Source organism: Mustela nigripes, chromosome 11, assembly GCF_022355385.1.
Source record: "Mustela nigripes isolate SB6536 chromosome 11, MUSNIG.SB6536, whole genome shotgun sequence".
Lineage (NCBI taxonomy): Eukaryota > Metazoa > Chordata > Mammalia > Carnivora > Mustelidae > Mustela > Mustela nigripes.
In genome coordinates this window covers 6,715,938-6,736,034 of record NC_081567.1, presented here as the reverse complement: position 1 = coordinate 6,736,034, position 20,097 = coordinate 6,715,938, and the positions used below count along the sequence as shown (strand labels likewise).

At 44.2% G+C, this 20,097-nt stretch overlaps 2 protein-coding genes across 2 annotated transcripts in view; one reads left to right on the top strand and one right to left on the bottom strand.

The window, feature by feature from the left end:
* Window positions 1-216: 216 nt before the first annotated feature.
* On the bottom strand, window positions 217-2,812 carry AZGP1 (alpha-2-glycoprotein 1, zinc-binding). The gene is made up of 2 exons (XM_059414514.1): window positions 2,643-2,812; window positions 217-500 (listed from the first exon to the last, which is right to left on the bottom strand). The coding sequence occupies exons 1-2, from the start codon at window positions 2,716-2,718 to the stop codon at window positions 232-234; spliced, it is 345 nt and encodes a 114-aa protein (XP_059270497.1). The 5' UTR covers window positions 2,719-2,812; the 3' UTR covers window positions 217-231.
* Window positions 524-20,097, top strand: part of GJC3 (gap junction protein gamma 3) — a 31,725-nt gene continuing 12,151 nt past the window's right edge. Inside the window, exon 1 of the mRNA XM_059414506.1 lies at window positions 524-999. The gene's annotated coding sequence lies outside the window, so the exon portion shown is untranslated. The remainder of the gene's footprint in view (window positions 1,000-20,097) is intronic.

Sequence of the window (20,097 nt, the reverse complement as noted above, 5' to 3'; positions counted from 1 at the left end):
GTGCGCTGTGGGGTGGGGGGGATGCAGGTGCGCTGTGGGGTGGGGGGGATGCAGGTGCGCTGTGGGGTGGGGGGGATGCAGGTGCGCTGTGGGGTGGGGGGATGCAGAGTGCCTGCGAATTTCTACTCTCATCTCTGTTATTTCCATCCTGCTGACCCCTTTCCACTTACCCCTGCAGGGCTGCCCGTTGAGCTAAGACACCCCCGCCCCCCTCCCCCCGCAGTCTACTGTTCACTGACCTTCTTTGTCCTTGTAGTAGTCCATGATGTCCGTCAGGGTCGCCATGAAGATCTTCTCCCTGGCCTTCTGGAGTTCACTCTCCTTCTCCCAGTCCTCTAGTCCTTCCATCTGGCTCCAGGGGTACTGAGGGATGGCCTTCCTGTCTTCACTGTCATAGTGAAAGAAATCCTGGTCATTGAGGTAGGCTGTGGCCTGGAAGCTGGGGAAGCCGTCCCTGGGCCTGGAGAGCCCGGTGTAGAAGAAGCTCAGAGAGTAAGGCCCTGAAAAAGAGGAGAGCACTTGGAGGTGTGGGGTCCATGCAGGGGAGGCCCAACGTGGGGCAGCGGAAGGCCAGGGAGGGGGCCGTGGCCTCTGGGCCCCTCTGGAAGCTCATTCAAGTGAAAAGGGTCCTATGTCTATCCTGGGAATGGTACTTTAGACACCATCTGTGTTTTCACTGCACTGTTTCTTCTTGACACACAAGATCATATTTCTCAGCCTCCTTGTACGTATGTTGGGATCATGCTATTGAGTTCTGGGGATGTGAGAGGGAATGATGTCTTTTTTCTGGTCTGAGGCCCTATGAACTCATTTGCTTATTCATTTATTTATTTTTAAGGATTTTATTTATATAGCGCACAAGTAGGCAGAGAGGCAGGCAGGTGGAGAAGGAGAAGCAGACTACCCACTGAGCAGAGAGCCTGGCATGGGGCTCGATCCCAGGACCCTGAGATTATGATCTGAACTGAAGGCAGATGCTTAACTGACTGAACCACCCAGGTACCTCTTTCTTTTTTTAATGTGATGACTGTGGAGACTTCAGGATGAAAACAGGAGTCCCAACATGCAAATAGGCCAGATTCCTGAGTCACCTCAGGGAAGACAGGAAGGTTGCCTTGTCTGTTTTCACTTTACACGAGCAAGAATTAAACATTTGTTAGGGTAAGCCACTAAAAACTTTGTTACTGAAGCATAACCTAGTCTAAGACATAGAATTCGAATGCATAGGAAGAATTTACCAGAAAACTCAGGAGATGACTTAGAATGGATTGGCACAGGTAAGAGCAGGATCTGGATCTCAGAATTCCCAGGGTTGCACCTTGCATTTTGGCAGGGACTTGGAGAGCAGGGAGCATTTCCAATAATTAATTTGTGATACAATTCATATTGATTTTAATAACATTGGAGGTCATATGGCAGATTCCTAGATCAAGTGCTGAAATTATTCTTGGTGACTAGTTTCTAAATGTGATTAACTTTAGACCTTGTGTAAAGCAAATTACCCTTAGCAGTGGGTGGACCTCATCTAATCAGTTGAAGGCCACAAGAAAGAAGCCCAGTTCCCCAAAGAAGAATTCTGCCTTTCTGCCTTCAGATTGCCTTTGGACTCAAGGCAACAACACTGACTCTTCTCCACATCTCCAGCCTGCAGATTTCAATTGTGCTAGCCAGTTCCTTAAAATCAATCTCTTTCTCTCTATATATATCTATATATCTTTGTTCTGTTTCTCTGGAGAACCCTGACTAATACAGATTTTGGTGTAGGATGCGATTAACATTTTATTTTATTTTAAATTTTTAAAAAAGATTTTATTTATTTATTAGACTCACAGAGAGATCACAAGTAGGCAGAGAGGCAGGCAGAGAGAGAGTGGGGGAAGCAGGCTCCCTGCTGAGCAGAGAGCCCGATATGGGATTCAATTCCAGGACCTGGGATCGTGACCTGAGCCAAAGGCAGAGGCTTTAACCCACTGAGCTACCCAGGCGCCCCACTGATTAGCATTTTAAAATAAAACATATATTCTCATAGTTTTTAAGTGTCACAAATTTCAAACATGCACAGTTTACTTTTCATTTCTTCATCCTGAAATTGGTGGTCATGAAACAGCCCGTTTTCCTATTCTAGTGTGGACTCTGGTGCTTCCCAGATTCCAGCTGGCTTCTTTCCCCCTAACTTGCCTTCAGGGCTAATGGGCAGCACTGTGGTCTGATGGCAAGGGGGAGGGGACAGACTTCCTTCTACAACCCTGCAGTTAACCTGCCTTCACATCTGCTGCTTAGGGTTGTTCCCTTTTGCTCTGTGAGCCAGACAGACTCATCCAGCCACTGGAAGAAAGGAAGGAACAGGATGTTCTACTCGTGTGGCTCCTGCACTGTCCTGGCTGTGTGACCCTGGCCAGGTCACTTCACCTCTCTGGTCTTGGTTTTGCTCCTTTGTAAGCTAAGGGTTTTAGCTTCTGATTCTCTAAAGCCTCATTTAGCATGACTCCAGAGGCTCCCTCAATCCTTTTTGAAGTTTGGGAGCTGAGTTAGGTGACAGCCTGGGACACCTCTTCCCACAGTATCCTTGGGAATCTCCGCTGCACTAGTGGTCCTTCTCCAGCCCATCTGTCCCTCAGAGCCACCCTGGCTTCCTTACTCACCAGCTTGGGTTTCCTGAGGGACTGCAGGCCCCAGAAGAAGTAGCAGGGACAGCAGGACGGACACTATTGTGTCCATGCTGCCTGACCGGAAGGTTCTGGACTGCCGTGGTGGTAGAGCTCCGAGCAGACTACTTGGAAATAAAGCCAGGTGTAGTTATGGGAATGGTTGGGCTGTGAGCCCAGCCTGGGAAAGGTGACTTCACAGCCAATGAGCCTGCAAGACAGGCTCCTCCTCTGACAGTGACAGAGAAGGGTGCACAAGCCACCCGGGGCAGAGGTGGCCCTCAGCCAGTTCATGGACAGGGTGTAGACTGAGAGCCACAACAGCTGGCTGCAGGCTGGGACTTTGTGCGTCCCCCGGGTGACAGAATGCAAGTGGGTGAGGGAGGAGGGGAGGGGGGCTGTTAAGTGGCAGATGCCTGGGGTGTGTGTTCCTTTCAGTGGGGGGACTGGGGTGTTGTCAGACGCCCTCTGGAAAAGCTCTGCACATGGCCAGAGAGGGGGTCCCACCCTGCACACTGGCGTTCTGCACAGAGCACATCCACATCTCTGGCTCCCTCTCTTCCTTCCTTTTCCTTCTGTTTTCTTTAAAAAAAAAAAAAAAAAGATTTATTTATTTATTTGAGAGAGAGAGTGTGTATATTTACACGTGCGGGGGAGGGGCGCAGGGAGAGGAAGAGGAAGAGAACCCCTAGCAGACTCCTAGCTGAGCACCAAGAGCCGGACATGGGGCTTGATCGTACAACCCTGAGATCACGAAAGCAAGAGTGGGATCCTCAACCGACAGAGCCAGCCAGGCACCCCTGCCCGCCCCCCCCCAACCCCTTTCTATGCTTGGGGAATCCAGGGCTTTCCATCATGGAGGCAGAAGAAGCCTGATTCCCCTTTGGGCTCGGTCCAGCAGACGCTGGTGCCCCGGATGCTGAGGCTGGTATCAGTGAAGCAAAGAAGAAGGCAAAGCTCCCCTTTCTGGGGAGCTCAGCAGCGGCTGTCACTGCCGGGTCCTGGAAGCCGCGGGGCTACAAGCTGTAGGGGTTCCCACGTCCGGTGAGGGGGTGTCATTTGTCCATACAGCTGGCAGCGGTGTGTGTTCACAGGACTTGCTCTGTGGCGTGATTTTCCCCTGTGCTTCTCCGGCCTAACTCTGAGCCGGGGTTTTCCCGTCTCTCCGTTGATTCTGAGGGCTAACCGATAAATCTGTTTATTTTCTGCTACAAGTCAGAAATAGATTCCGTTTCAGCAACTGAGGATCCTGACTGATAATGAAACTGGGACAGGGAGATGGAGGAAGGGTAACTGGACTTGACCATGGGGCCGGACTGTGGCTGAATGAAGACACGATCCAGATGTTTCGGGAACTTTCTTGCAGGCTGTGGTTTTACTCTGCGGAGGGCTAAACACCTGAGTTATCTCTGGTGGTCGGCCAGAGGGAAGTGCTCAATGAAGGCAAGATTTTAGGTCCTAAGCAGCTGCTACCATAGGACAGTGTGAAGGGCTTAAGGAAATCAGGGACCAAAGCCTGGGAAGGTAGAGTCCAGAAGCGTTGGAGAGCCTGAAGAAAAAGAGTGTAGATTCAGAAGCAAGAATTACTGACTTCAAGCACAGCCTGAAAATCAGGCAGTTTTCTATGACAGCGTGGAAAGAATCTTTTGTCTTTTGCAATTGCAACGATGAAACACGAAAACCCAACACTGATTAATGATTAGAACTGAACAACAGAAAATCAGGTTGCATAACCTAATTACAAAAACCTAATAAATCTTTTTAAAAAGATTTATTTATTTATTTATCAGAGAGAGAGAGAGCGCACAAGTAGGCAGAGCAGCAGGCAGAGAGAGAGGGAGAAGCGGGCCCCCCCGCTGAGCAGGGAATCAGATGGGGGACTCGATCCCCAGACCCTGGGATCATGACCTGAGCTGAAGGCAGACGCTTAACTGACTGAGCCACTGAGGCACCCCGAAAACCTAATAAATCTAATAACCAAGAGGGGTCAGGACTTTCCTGCCACTCTCCTATGATCATGCCAATAAGACATTATTAGAGAAGGAACTCAAATCTGGAAGTCAGGAAAAAGGCAGCATTGGAGATGTTGTGGAACAGGATATATATATATATATATATATATATACACACACACACACATATTTTTAAATTTTTATTTAAATTATTTATTTAAATATTTTAAATATTATTTAAATTTCATTTTTAGGGGCACCTGGGTGGCTCAGTCAGTTGTGTTCAATTAAATGTCCAATTCTCGGTCTCAGCTCAGGTCTTGATCTCAGGGTTTTGAGTTCAAGGTCCAGGTTGGGCTCCACGCTAGGCATGGAGACTACTTAAAAAATCTTATTTTAAAGTAGCCTCTACACCCAGTCCAGGGCTCGAACTCACAGCCCCAGAATCCCGAGTTGCATGCTCCATCGACTGAGTCAGCGAGGTGCCTCAGAAATGCCAAATTCTGTTGGCAGATAAAGGACAAATTGTGTAAGGACAGGGATGGTGTCTGTCGTGTTCGTTTTTCTGTCTCTAGTGCTTGGCCCATTGCTTGACAGAGAGAAAGACAATCAAATAACACTTACAAAAATAGACCAACGGATACATGAGCAAAGGCAAAAAGAGATGGTGCCAGACCTATGTGAGGGTCACTAAGGCCAATTTGGTGCAAACTGGGCTCATGAAGATTGAGGGGTTGGACAGGTGGGGTGACAAATTCAAAAGGGAGGTTGGAATCAGGTTCTGGAGGGCCCCAATCCAACGAATATCCAATACCATCCAATGAATGAGCCACATCCCACTCCTGCGTCTTGCCCCTAACATCCTGTGGGCTCTGCGTACCCCACCCTCTACTCAGTGGTTCTTGGCCTTTTCTGTCATCTCCTCCCTTGCCAGTTAACCTCAAGATAATTAAAAATTTTTTTTTAATTCAAAACTTTATTTTCTTTCAAGATAGTTTTCTCTTTTTTAAAGTAGTCTCCATTACACCCAGCATGGAGCCCAGCGCAGGGCTTGAACTCAAGACCCTGGGATTAAGACCTGAGCGGAAATCAAGAGTCAGATGCTTAACTGACCAAGCCATCCAGGCGACCCCCAAGATAATTTTAAATGCATAAAATAAAATACGGAGGATATGAAGGGAGTCAATTACATGGAAACACAGGTCTTCCCACGTACACTTGGGGCTGATGGGCTGTTTGCAGAGTGGTCCGCCAATATAGAGCGATATGCAATTCCAAAGTGGCTGAGGAATTGCCAAGAAGAAGACAGTTTGTGGAAATGAGGTCCTCTTGGGGTGGGGTGTTCTCAGAGCCCACTTGAACTTGGTCCTGCCTGCAGGAGAATCTGTTGCTGGTTCTCTGTTGGGCGGGCAGGAGGTGCTCGTGGAAGGATCCGCATTTGCTCCTCTAGGCCCCTCATCCTTCCTGGTGTGGCTGGTGATGCCCACCGCCCATCCCCACCATCACTCATGTCCCTTGTCAGGCCCCTGTGGCCCTCCCCTCCGCCACTCACGCCCCACTGATGAAGAACAATCTTTTCTCTCTTTTTGGCAGCTGTCTTGGCCTTCACTTCCTTCTCTGAAATCTGAATCCCTCCAGGAAACTTCTCTGGGTGTCTGAGTGGCTCTGGGTCCCTCTCCCCTTCCCCCAGAGCTGGCCAGGACTGGGGTCTCTAGAGGTTCCCACACCCTGCCTACCCCAACCCATCTCTCCTGCTGTGGGGGGGGTGGGAACTCGCATTCCAGTCTGCCTTAGCTTGGCCTGTTCCTGTGGACTTTGGGTTTCGTTATTGATCTGAAATTTTTCTCCTGTCATGTGGTTTTTTCAAATTTGTTCAAGGGGCCAGAAGTTGCTTTGAAATACCACTGGCTGAATTGTTTCCTTCTGAGTTATTTGGTTTCTCTTCCATGACCAAGTATCAAAGACAGTATTTTCACATGTTGTGCACCCAATTAGGCATGAGAAAAACTACGAATGAGAGAGAGAAGCAAAAGTTCCATGGGGCTTAACCAGGCAAGTTTCTCCCTGGGGAGCTCAAGATAAGGACAGAATCTGAACTTAGGTACCTTCCTTGAGGGTCAGGAGTGAGCCGGCAATGTCCTTCCCTGTTCTCATTCTTGTCCTGAATGCAGAGCTTTTAAGAATTAGTTTTAGTGGGGTGCCTGGGTGGCTCAGTGGGTTAAGCCACTGCCTTCGGCTCAGGTCATGATCTCAGGGTCCTGAGATCGAGTCCCGCATCGGGCTCTCTGCTCAGCAGGAGCCTGCTTCCCTTCCCCTCTCTCTGCCTGCCTCTCTGCCTACTGTGATCTCTCTCTGTCAAATAAATAAATAAAAAATCTTTAAAAAAAAAAAAAGAATTAGTTTTAGTGGGTTAGGGGCGCCTGGGTGGCTCAGTGGATTAAGCCTCTGCCTTTGGCTCAGGGTCTTGGGATCGAGCCCCACATAGGGCTCTCCGCTCGTCAGGGAGCCTGCTTCCCCCCTGCCCCACCCTCTGCCTACTTGTGATCTCTCTCTCTCTGTCAAATAAATAAATAAAATCTTAAAAAAAAAAAGGAATTATTTTTAGTGGGTTAAGTAGGATTCTGAGGAACATCATTCCATACTTTGAAGCCCTCTTTCTCTTCCACTGGGTCTTTGACATGCTATGTCCCCTCTTGTCAAGGTTTCTTGACCCTCCTCTTGCTCATTGCTGGTGAGTAGAACACAGGGAGCACTGAACACTTAGTCCCGGGAGCAGGTGATCCCTCCGAGCATATCAGGGCTTTCCTCCTCCAGGCAGGCCTTAGCCACTTGACTGGGATGTTCTCAGATTCCCACTTCTGATTGGCGTCCAGGTCTACAGGGTCCAAGGCCATGCAGGCTAGGATTTCTTTGTTGAATTTGATGAATCCATTCATTGGGGTAGGTGTATCTCCAGAACACTACCCTGCTTTTTAAATTTTTTACTCTAGAGCTCTCAGTTCAAATTCTGCAGAAGGAGCAAGACCCTGAATGTAGCCCCTGCTCCGCCGCCAGCTAGTCTGGCCTCATTTCCATCTCTGTTGTGTTTCTTAACATTTTTTTATTAGTGATTTTAGCCTATAAAGCTATAAAAGCAGTTGACGGTTGAGTTAGTTTTTTGTTTAAAATAAATTTCCGGGGGTGCCTGGATGCTTTAGTCAGTTGAACATCCAACTCGTGGAGGGTCATGATCTCAGGGTTGTGAGATTTAGTCCCAAGTCAGGCTCTGCGCTCAGTGTGGAGTCTGCTTCAGATTCTCTCTCCCTCTTCCTAACTCTCTCTCTCTCTTAAATAAATAAATAAACAAATAAAATCTTTTAAAAAATAATAAAATAAATGTTCAGTGGGTGCCTGGGTGGCTCAGTCAGTGGAGCACGTGACTCTTGATCTCAGGGCTCTAATTTTTTTTTAAGATTTTATTTATTTATTTGACAGATGGAGATCACAGAGAGGCAGAGAGAATGGAGGAAGCAGGCTCCCTGCTGAGCAGAGAGCCTGATGCAGGACTCGATCCCAAGACCCTGGGATAATGACCTGAGCCAAAGGCTGAGGCTTAACCCACTGAGTCACCCAGGCTCAGGCGCCCCACCTTTCTATGTTCTATTCAACAGCAACCTCCTCACCAATCATATTAATCTTGTCTCAACACATGCAGAGAGTCACCAAAGAGAACTGTGGGAGCGCCTTTTGCATGTGACCCTGCCTCACCAGTAGGAGCAATCATTTTGTGAGCGGCAGAGCTCGCACCGACAACTGGTTAACCCAGCACAGAGGTGGGGGTGGCACAGTCAAGGGTGCATTGGGGCAGGGCAATCTGCCATGGGCCTTCAGTTTCCTGCATGTTCTTACAACGCCAAGCCTTGTGTGATCTTTATCTGGGCCATATCTCAGGGCAGTGTTTGCAGTGAGCGACCTTAAGAGATGACTTTTGGAGAAAGATGGGATTCATGATAACTCACTGGAAAAGCATGCATTCCTCAAGGTCAGTGTTCCTTGACTGTACCCCAAGCCTACTGCCTGTGGAGCATCTGCTTGCATTCCTTTAGAGTTACTGTCTGGGATTTAGGGGTGCAGGGCAACCCTGGTCAACATGATGCTCATACTGCTTGCCTTGCCATGACCCACAGTCCTTTGTCTATGTCCCAGAGTTCTCCTGTCTTCTGCCAGCATCCATGAAACAGTAACAGGTTAATATATGGGCTCCAGTAGGGTTAAATCCCAAACTCTGACAAGCCCTTGCCAGAGGGGATGGTCCCATGTCCCTCCCGTCTGCATTTGGATCCCTGCTGGCAGGGGGGCTTCTGTGTGCCGAGGTGACCAACCCGCCTGTGTGCTCCAGTCTTGGTAGAGGGGGGTTGAGCAGGGAAGGAAGTGAGCAGCACTGATATGCTGGTGCAATTTTGGGAAAGCTGGTCTACCACCGCAGGGCGAACAGGGTGATCAAGCCCTCACTGCTGGCCCCCTGGAGCTGTGGCGGACCTGCACACCTAGTGTCCTTACTTCTGGTCCAAGCCAGACATTGCCACTCAGATGGGTGTTTCTTGAGCCTTAGAGGTGATATCCCATTTGCCACAAGAGGGCGCTTACGCGTGGCTGGGAGAGAGACATCAGACCTGCGGACGCTCCTCTGTCAGTTGAACAGAATTTATTTCCTTGGATATCTTGTGAATATTGACGGAACCCGACACAACAATATTCGTAGGTGTTCCAAAACCAAATAAAAACCTATTCTTAATCTTTATATTACTTGCAATTTGTCTTTGCATTCGACTGAAGAGTTCAACTGTCCAGTTGTGGGGTGGTAGAGTGATTATGTGAGCTCCTTTATTCTTTTACTATTCTCCCCCATTCCCAATTTCCAGACCTCCTCATCAACCCCACCCATTTTCAATAACACTCCGTTATTTTATCCTCTCTGAACAGACACTCTCTGGGATCAATATGATCCCTAACTAGGGCTGCCTCTTCACTCTTTCTGATTATTCAAAACAGTAACGTTTAACACGGTGGAAGTTTTGCTTAGTGATCCTGGTTTCATGGACAGCCTGTCTGCGTTTGATCCCAGCTCACCACCACCTACTAAATTTGCGACCTTCAGCAAATTAGGTAATTCCTCTGTGTTTCAGTTTCCTCATTGCTAATTATAGTAATAGCTTTGTCACAGAGGTGTTTCGGGGTGTGAATTAAATATGATCACAGGTACCCGGGACATAGTCCTTCCTTGATAAATGCCATCTATTATAATCACCTAGTGTTTTCCTCTTTCTCTCTTTATCTGTCACCTCTGTCACTAATGACTTCTGAACTCAACTTTTCTGTCCCAGGCAAAGTCCTTTCCAGTCCTCTGTGCCTTAATCATGCCTGCGTAGGAGACATAGTCCAGGCTCTTTCCCTGATTCATCCTCCTGGAGATTCTTTGCAGCTATGGGGATGTTTTGTTCTTGAATCCCACTCTTTGCTCTTAATTTTGTGCCTTGGTATCAACAACTTATGGGGTCTGAGGAACTGGCCCCTTGTCTTGCTTGGCATCTTACAGTTTGTATGACCCACAGACATGATGCATTCTGAGTCCACTTCCTCTTATGTAAAATAGCCTGGAGGATCCTTCGGGTTCCATGTGGCTGTAACAGTCGACGGAAAGGAATTCATTCAGGGAAAACTCTGAATGGACTGTGAACTCTGGACCGTGTTTAATGAGAAGACTGTAAATGCTGAGCAATGTCCTTGGCAATGGGGGAAACAGGATGGGTCGAGAGAAATGCCATCCCTTGTTCACATGGACCTTACACAGGCCAGTTTTTAAAAATTGGAATTCTCACAATAACTGTTAAGAGGAGTTGTTAATGCAAAGTAGTCCAGATGATTAAGTCGCTTGATTAAGCCACTGTGAAGTATCTAGTGACTAGCAGAGCCACCACATGAATGACCCCAGAATGGGGTCAGAATGACCCCAAAGTCGCTCATTTTCTACCCACCAACCCTGCGCAGGGGTGAGTCTGATGCTTTCTAAAGTGGGGTCAGCCTCAGATGGGTCGGAGGTTTGGTCAGATCTACCTGGATGAGTGCTGATTCTGACACCGCTTCCCATGTGAGAGCTGAGAGTCTGGAAGTGAGGAAGGGAATATGACAGGGAAGGCGGAGATGCATTGTGGGGTGGGGTGGGGTGCAGAGTCTCTGCATATTTTTACCTGTGTTTTTTGTTGATCATTGGGGTTCTGATATTTCTTTCCTGCTAACTCCTGTTTTTATGCCTACTAGGGATTGCTCCTTGAGCTTGTGGAAATAGCATAGCACTCAGTCTGCTGTCATCGATTCTCCTTGGAATAGTCCATGATATCTAAAGACATCATGGTCTTATGAACCTGGTCTTATGAACTTGGCTTTCTTCTTGTCCTCCATCCCCACCACTTGGTGCTAGGACCCCAGGGCTTCCTGCCTTTATAATCATGGAGAAAGAAGGTCTGATTGTTGGGAGTCGGGCAGGACCTAAGACCTGGGGAAGACTTCACTAGATCTGGAAAATCTTGTATAATGGAAGTCACAGGTTAAGGACCTGCCGAAGTGGAGAACACTTTGACGTATGGGTCAAGTGTGAGTCCCACTGTGGGGCAGCAGAAGGTCAAGGAGGAAAATCTTGGTCTTTGGGATCAACAGCTATTCATGGCCTCTGGTCTCCAGGCCTTTCTTCCTGTGAGCCTCCTAGCATTGCATGTTTGAATGGGGCAAGAGCTTGCAAAGCTTTATATGGTACAAAGTTCAGGAAGGAGAATTTTCTAGAAATGCTGGTAATGAGCCAGATGGGATTCAGCATGGAAAAAAAAGACCAGGGTGCTGCCTCTGTATCACCAGTTCTTTGAGTAAACTTGCTGCTAAGTTGAATTCTTGCCATACTGGTGAGAAATGCATTTGTTGACTATTTGATAATATCACAGATTTTTAATCTTAAGAAATTATTAGTTTATATTTTTGTTTCTTCCAGATGTTCATGTGATGATGGGTGTAGGACTGGCTGAACGCTCCAGGTCGGGCAGTATCCCAGGTGCAGTGCTGCTATATTCAGTTCTCTGAGCAGGTGTCTTCCTTCTTGTTCTGCCGCTTTCCATCTGCTGGCCCCTCCTCAGCCCTTGCCCGTAGTTGTTTCTCACTCAAAACCAGATAGAGACATCCAGCTGTGGAAAAGGAAGGAAGGAGGGAGGAAAGATTTTGCCGGTCCTAGTGGATACAGAGACGCCAGGCCTCCACACTTCTTTCTACCCCTCACCCTTGGGCGATCCCTGCACGCTGCTGCTCCAGGTCAGGGCACAGGCCATCAACATATGGCTGGGGGAGGAGGCTGGTCTCAAAGAGCGCACTGTTTGGTGGAATAAAGGAGTGGGATGCGAGTTCTCTTTACCCTCAGGGGCTTCTTTCCTGGCACCAATCCTCAGAAACTTATTGTGAAAGAGAAGTTTGTCTGGGTGCTTTAGCGTCTTATCAGAGGCTTAGAAACAACTAGGCAAAAACCCTCTCTCCCCAACCCCCCCCCCCCCCGCACCAAACTTAGCCTCCTCCCCTGATACCCACACTGACCCGGGCACTGAGGACATTTATAAATGGAGCCTTTGAGGAATCTGGAGAAATTCATCCAACTTTGAAAAGTGCCCCTATTCCTTGGGCTTTGTGCACCTCCCCACTTCCCACCCCCACTTCAGACATTTAGACAAGGACTTTGGTCACTCTGGCTGGACCATCTGCATAGCCCTGAATGCAGGGTCATAGCTCTTGGTTTCCAAGGAGATAATCACATGCTGTAAGCAAAGATGTGCTAAAGGCACCTAGCTCAGTGCTAAGTTAGGTGCTAAAGCCACCTAACTCAGTGCTCTTCCTTGAGAAGCTATTTGGCAGAGAGGGAAGAGTCTGACCCTAGAATCACCTTTAGCTCCCATCCTGCCTCTTCCAGAGCAGAAGGAAATGAAATAGAGATCAGAAACACAAGAGAAAAGGGCAGTGAAACTAAGAGCTGCTTTTTTTTGAAAAGATAAATCAAAAGAACAAAACTTTAGCTAGGCTTCCAAGAAAAAAAGAGAGGACTCCACAAAATTACAAACAAGAAAGGACATATTACAATGGATACCCAAAATACAAAGGAGCATAGGACACTATTATGAACAATTATATAACAACAAATTGGACAACCTAGGAGAAATGGATAAATTCCTAGAAACATATGAGCTACCAAATCTGAATCATGAATAGAAAATCTGAACAGCAGATCAATGGTAAGTAAGGAAATTGAATTAGTGACCAAAAAATCCCCCAATATTAAAGTCTAAGACCAGATGGCTTTGCAGGTGAATTTTACCAAAAATGAAAAAAATTAATGCCAGTCCTTCTCAAACTCTTCCAAAATATAGAAAAGGAGGAAATACCTCCAAAATAATTTTACAAGGTTAGCATTACTTTGATAGCAAAACCAGACAAGGATATTACAAGAAAAGAAACTATAGACCAATAACCCTAATGCATATAAATGCAAAAATTCTCAACAAAATACTAGCAAACTAAATTCAACAGCAAATTAAAAGCATCGGACACCATGACAAAGTGGAATTTATCCCTGGGATGCAAGGTTGCTGCAATATATACAAAGCAATAAGTGTGATGAAATTATATTAATAGAATGAAAGACAAACATCATATGATCACCTAATTGATACAGAAAAAGCGTTTGACAAAATTCAGTGCCCTTTCATGACAAAAACTCTCAAAAAGTTGGGTACAGAAGGTACACATCTCAACATAATAAAAGCGATGTATGATAAACCCTTGGCTAACATCATACTCAACAGTGATAGGGTTGAATGCTTTCCCTCTAAGATTGGAAACAAGAAAAAATGATCTTATCACCACTCCTATTCAGCATAGTAGTGGAAATAGTAGTGGGAGCCAGAGCAATTAGGCAAGAAAGAGAAATAAAATGTATCCAAGTGGAAAGGTAGAAGTCAAACTGTTTCTATTTGCTGATGACAAGATCTAGTGTATAGAAAAGCCTAGAGACCCTACCCAAAACATGTTAGAACTGATCAACGAGTTCAGTAAAGTTGCAGAATACAAAATCAACATACAAAAATGAGCTGTGTTTCTATATACCAACAATGAACTGGATGAAAAAGAAATAAACAATTCCACTTATAATAGCATAAGAAACAATAAGATACTTGTAAATAAATTTAACCAAGGGACTGAAGGTTCTTTATTTTTTAACTTATTATTATTTTTAAAGATTTTATTTATTTGACAGGGAGATGCAGTGAGAGAGGGAACACAAGCTGGGGGAGTGGGAGAGGGAGAGGGAGAAGCAAGCTTCCCTCCAAGCAGGGAGCCCGATGTGGGGCTCGATCCCAGGACCCTGGGATCATGACCCGAGTTGAAGGCAGACGCTTAACGACTGAGCCACCCAGGTGCCCCTGAAGGATCTTTATACAAAATACTATAATAAGTCTTGATAAATGAAACTGAAGAGATGAATAATTGGAAATATACTCCATGTTCATGGATTGGGAAAGTTAATTTTGTTAAAATGCCCATACTACCCAAATCCGTCTATAGATTCAATGCAATCTCTATCAAAATTCTAACAGCATTTTTCATAGAAATAGAAAAAGCAAAGCTTTGATTTGTACGGAACCACAAAAGACCCCAAACAGCCAAAGCAATCTTGAGAAGAACAAAGCTTGCGGCCTCACACTTCCTGATTTCAAGCCGCATTATAAAGCTTATAGTAATCAGAGGGTATAGAACTGGCATTAAAAACAGACACAGCGACCAATGGAACAGAATCAAGAACCCAGAAATAAACCCATGCATATATAGCCAACTAATATTTGACAAGAAAACCAAGCATACTCAATGAGGGAAGGATAATCTCGTTAATAAATGGTGTTGCAAAAATTGAATATTCACTTGTAAAAGAACGAAACTGGACCTCTGTCTTACTACACTGCTCACAAAAATTAGCTGAAAATGAATTGATGACCTAAACATAAGACCTGAAACTGTAGAACTCCCAGGAGAAAATATAGGGAAAAATCTCCTTGAGATTTATCTTGGCAATGATTTTTTGGATATGACACTAAAAGGACAAGCATCATTCAACATCAAAGTAAAATGTTTCTGTAGAGCAAAAGAAACAATTAGGAAAATGGAAACATAACCTTTGGAATGGGAGAAAATACTTGCAAACTCTAATAGTGGGTTAATATCCAATATATATAAGCAACTCGTATAACTTGCTAGCAAAAACACCTCCCAAACAATCCAAATTAAAAATGTGCAGAGGGAGGCGCCTGGATGGCTCCATCAGAAGAGCGTGTGACTCTTGATCTCAGAGTTATGAGTTCAAGTCCCATGCTGAGTGTAGAGATTACTAAAATAAATAAATAAACTACAATGTGTGAGGACTTGAATAGCCTTTTTTTTTTTTTCCCACAGAGAAGATACACAAATGGCCAACAAATATATCAAAAGGTGCTCAACATTACCAATCATCAGGGAAATGCTGGTAAAAACCACAGTGGGGTATCATCTCACACCTGTTGGAATGGCTGTTATGAAAAAGACAAGAGGCAATAAATCTTGGTTTGGATGTGGAGAAAGAGAACCCTGGGGCACCACTGGTGGGAATTTAAACACTATGGAAAAGAGTATGATGGTTTTTCAAAACTAAACAACAAAACAAGACAAAGAAAAACAAAGTGCATTGTTCTTTAGCAATTCCACATCTGGGAATATATCCAAAGAAAATGAAATCAGGACCTCAAAGAGATCTCTGAACTCCCATGTTCACTGCAGCATTATTTACAATAGCCACAGTGTGGAGACAACTTAAATGTCCATCTATGGATGAACGAATAAGCGAAATGGCACACACACACACACACACACACACACACACACTCCGTGTGTGTGCACGCATGTGGACACACTGAAATATTATTCAGCCATGAAAATGAAGGACAGCCTGCTGTTTGTGATGACATGGATGGGCTTGGAGGGCATTATGCTAAGTGAAATGAACCAGATAAGAAAAGAGAAATACTGCATGCTCTCACATATATGCAGAATTTAAAAACACTGAACTCATAGAAACAGAGAGTAGAATGGCGGCTGCCAGGGCCTGAGGGGTGAGGGACATGGGGAGATGTTGGTCAAAGGGTACTGTCCGTTATAACAGGAGTAAGTGACTATAGTTAAATACTGTATTGTCTACTTGGAAGTTGCTGTGAGGAGAACTATAACGTTCCTGCCATAACATCAACAACAATAACAAAAAAATGGTAATTATCAATTGTGAGGTAAAGGATGAGTTAACTAACCTTATTGGGGTAAACATTCTGTAATGTATATGTATATTAAATCATCGCATAGTATACTTTACATCGCATGCTATTATATGTCAATTATACCCTAATAGTTGGGAAAAAAGTGCTGGAAAGTATATGGAGAAAATGAAAAATCTACATTGCCACTGGGAATGTAAAATGTTGCTGCCACTTTGGAAAACAATCTGTCAGTTCTTCAAAAAGTTAAATATCAATTTTCTATAAATGAAAACCCAGGTCCACACAAAAGCTTGTACACAAATATTCACAGTGGCATTATCTGAAAAGGGGCACAACCAAAATGCCCATTAACTGATGAATGAATAAATAAAAATGGTATATCCATGCAATAGAATATTATTTAGCAATAAAAAGGAGTGAAGTCTTGGGCGCCTGGGTGGCTCAGTGGGTTAAGCCACTGCCTTCAGGTCATGCCACTCAGGTCATGATCTCAGGGTCCTGGGATCGAGTCCTGCATCAGGCTCTCTGCTCAGCGGGGAGCCTGCTTCCTCCTCTCTCTCTGCCTGCCTCTCTGCCTACTTGTGATCTTTATCAAATAAATAAATTAAACCTTTAAAAAAAATAAATAAAATCTTAAAAAAAAAGAGAGATCAAGAAAAGCCACCTTCATGCAAATCCTAAGCTCTTGACAGGTTTCCGAGCCAAGTTAGTTCTGAGCACTGTTAATTTTAAGTAAGTTAGACGGAGAGCCTATTGATTGAAGATGCAGTTGGAGCTCCATGTGGACAGAGTCATGTCAGGTGTATGTAGTAGTGATTCCCTGAGTGTTTCCCCATGGTAACCTACGGCCATTTACTCAAAGAAGCCATGCAACAGGGAAGGGGAATCCTGAAATCTTCTGAGGACAGTTGGATACATGATTCGACTTGACACTGACAAGCCTGAGGACACTCCACCATAATGCATATGGAGGTCTGGCAATAAATGGAGACCTGGTCCAGTTCTCTCTCCTAGTACATCTTATAGTCACTGGCTCTACCCATATGGTAGTCCCATATGGTAGCCACTTTCCATGCTCCAGAATGTAAAATTAGGATGGATAAGCTTAGTGTGTGGCTAAATCCAACATAGGTTCCTTGACCAATGGAGTAATACTATTACAATTGACCCTTCAAACCTACGTTGTTTGGGTTTGAACTGTGTGGGTCCACTTATATGAAGATTTTTTTCTTTTCTTTTTTTTTTAAATTGCAATATATATATTTTTTAAAATTTAAATTCAATTAATTAACAAAAATGTATTATTAGTTTCAGAGGTAGAAGTCGGTGATTCATCAGTCTTATATAATACACAGGGCTCATTACTTCACATGCCCTCCTTAGTGTCATCACCCAGTTACCCTATCCTCCCACAGAACTGGAACATTTTCTTTTCTTTTTTTTTTTGCCTCTATGATTAGGCATAAATTTTATGGTTTGTCTCCCTCTCTGATTTCATCTTGTTTTATTTTTTCTCTGTTCCCCTCATTAACCTCTGTTTTGTTGCTTAAATTCCACATGAGTGAAAGCATATGATAATTGTCTTTCTCTGATGGACTTATTTTGCTTAGCGTAATATTCTCTAGTACCATCCATGTTGCTGCAAATGGCAAGATTTCATTTTTTTTGGTGGCTGAGTAGTATTCCATTGTGTATATATACCACATCTTCTTTATTCATTCATCTGTCAATGGACATTGGGCTCTTTCCACAGTCTGGCTATTGTGGACACTGCTGCTATAAACATTGGGGTACAGGTACCTCTTTGGACCACTACATTTGTATGTTTAGGATAAATACCCAGTAGTGTGTTGATGGGTCATAAGGTAGCACTTTTCAACTTTTTGAGGAACCTCCATACTGTTTTCCAGAGTGGCAGCACCAGCTTGCATTCCCACCAATAGTGTAAGGGTGTTCCCCTTTATCCGCATCCTTGCCAACATCTGCCATTGCCTGACTTACTAATTTTAGCCATCAGGCTGGTGTAAGGTGGTATCTCATTGTGGTTTTGATTTGTATTTCCCTGATGTTGAGGGATGTTGAGCATTTTATCATGTGTCTGTTGGCTATTTGGATGTCTTCTTTGGAGAAATGTCTGCTCATGTCTTCTGCCCATTTTTTGATTGGATTATTTGTTCTTTGGGTGTTGAGTTTGATAAGTTCTTTATAGATTTTGGGTATTAGCCCTTTATCTGATAAGACATTTGCAAATATCTACTCCCATTCGGTTGTTTTTCTTTTGGTCTTGTCGACTGTTTCCTTTGCTGTGCCAAAGCTTTTTTTCTTGATGAAGTCCCAATAGTTTATTTTGGCCTTTGTTTCCCTTGCCTTTGGAGATGTGTCTAACAAGTAGATGCTCTGGCCAAGGTCAAAGCGGTTTCTCCCTGTGTTCTCCTCTACAATTTTGATGGATTCTTGTCTCACATTTAGGTCTTTCATCCATTTATCTTTGTGCATGGTGTAAGAAAATGGTCCAGTTTCATTCTTCTGCTTGTGGCTGTCCAATTTTCCCAACACCAATTGAAGAGACTGTCATTTTTCCATTGGATATTCTTTCCTGCTTTGTCGACAATTAGCTGACCACAGAGTTGAGGGTCTGTCTATTCTATTCTATGGATCTATGTGTCTGTTTTTGTACCAGCACCATACTGTATTGATGATTACAGCTTTGTAATAGAGTTTGAAGTCTGGCATTGTGATGCTACCAGCTTTGGTTTTCTTTTCCAACATCCTTTTGGCTTTTTGGCATCTTTTCTGGTTCCATACAAATTTTAGGATTTTGTTCCATTTCTTTGAAAGAAGTTGATGGTATTTTGATAGGGATTGCATTAAATGTGTAGACTGTTCTAGGTAGCATAGACATTTTTACAATATTTGTTCTTCCAATCCATGAGCATGGAACGTTTTTTCATTTCTTTGGGTCTTCCTCAATTTATTTCATGAGTGTACCATAGTTTTCTGAGTACAGATCCTTTGCCTCTTTGGTTGGGTTTATTACTAAGTATCTTATGGGTTTTGGTGCAATCGTAAATGGGATCAAGTCCTTAATTTCCCTTTCTTCTGTTTCATTGTTAGTGTATAGAAATGCAACTGATTTCTGTACATTGATTTTTATATCCTGCCACGTTCCTGAACTCCTGTATGAGTTCTACCAATTTGAGGGTGGAGTCTTTTGGGTTTTCCACATAGAGTATCATGTCATCTGTGAAGAGTGGGAGTTTGACATCTTCTTTGCCAATTCGGATGCCTTTTTTTTTTTCTTTTTGTTGTCTGATTGCTAGGGCTAGGACTTCTAGTACTATGTTGAACAACAGTGGTGAGAGTGGGCATCCCTGCTGTGTTCCTGACCTTAGGGGGAAAGCTCTCAGTCTTTTTTCCAGTGAGAATGATATTTGCTACGGTTTTTTCATAGATGGCTTTTATGATATTGAGGTACGTGCCTTCTATCCCTACACTGTGGAGAGTTTTAATCAAAAAAGGACGCTATACTTTATCAAATGCTTTTTCTGCAACTATTGAGAGGATCATATGGTTCTTATCCCTTTCATTAATGTAGTATACTACCTTGATTGATTTGCAGATGTTGAACCACCTTCCAGCCCAGGAATAAATCTCACTTGGTTGTGGTGAATAATCCTGTTAATGTACTGTTGGATCCTACTGGTTAGCATTTTGGTGAGGATTTTTGCATCTGTATTCATTGGGGATATTGGTCTGTAGTTCTCCTTTCTGGTGAGATGTTTGTCTGGTTTTGGGATCAAAACCATAGAAAGAGCTTAGAAGTTTCCCTTCCATTTCTACTTTCTGAAAAAGCTTCAGAAGAATAAATATTAATTCTTCTGTAAATGTTTGGTAGAATTTCCCTGGGAAGCCATCCAGTCCTGGACTCTGGTTTGTTGGGAGTGTTTGATGACTGCTTCAATTTCCTTACTGGTTATGGGTCTGTTCAGGTTTTCCATTTCTTCCTGTTTCAGTTTTGGTAGTTTATACTTTTCTAGGAATGCATCCATTTCTTCCAGATTGCCTGATTTGTTGGCATATAGTTGCTCATAATATGTTCTTATAATTGTATTTCTTTGGTATTGGTTGTGATCTCTCCTC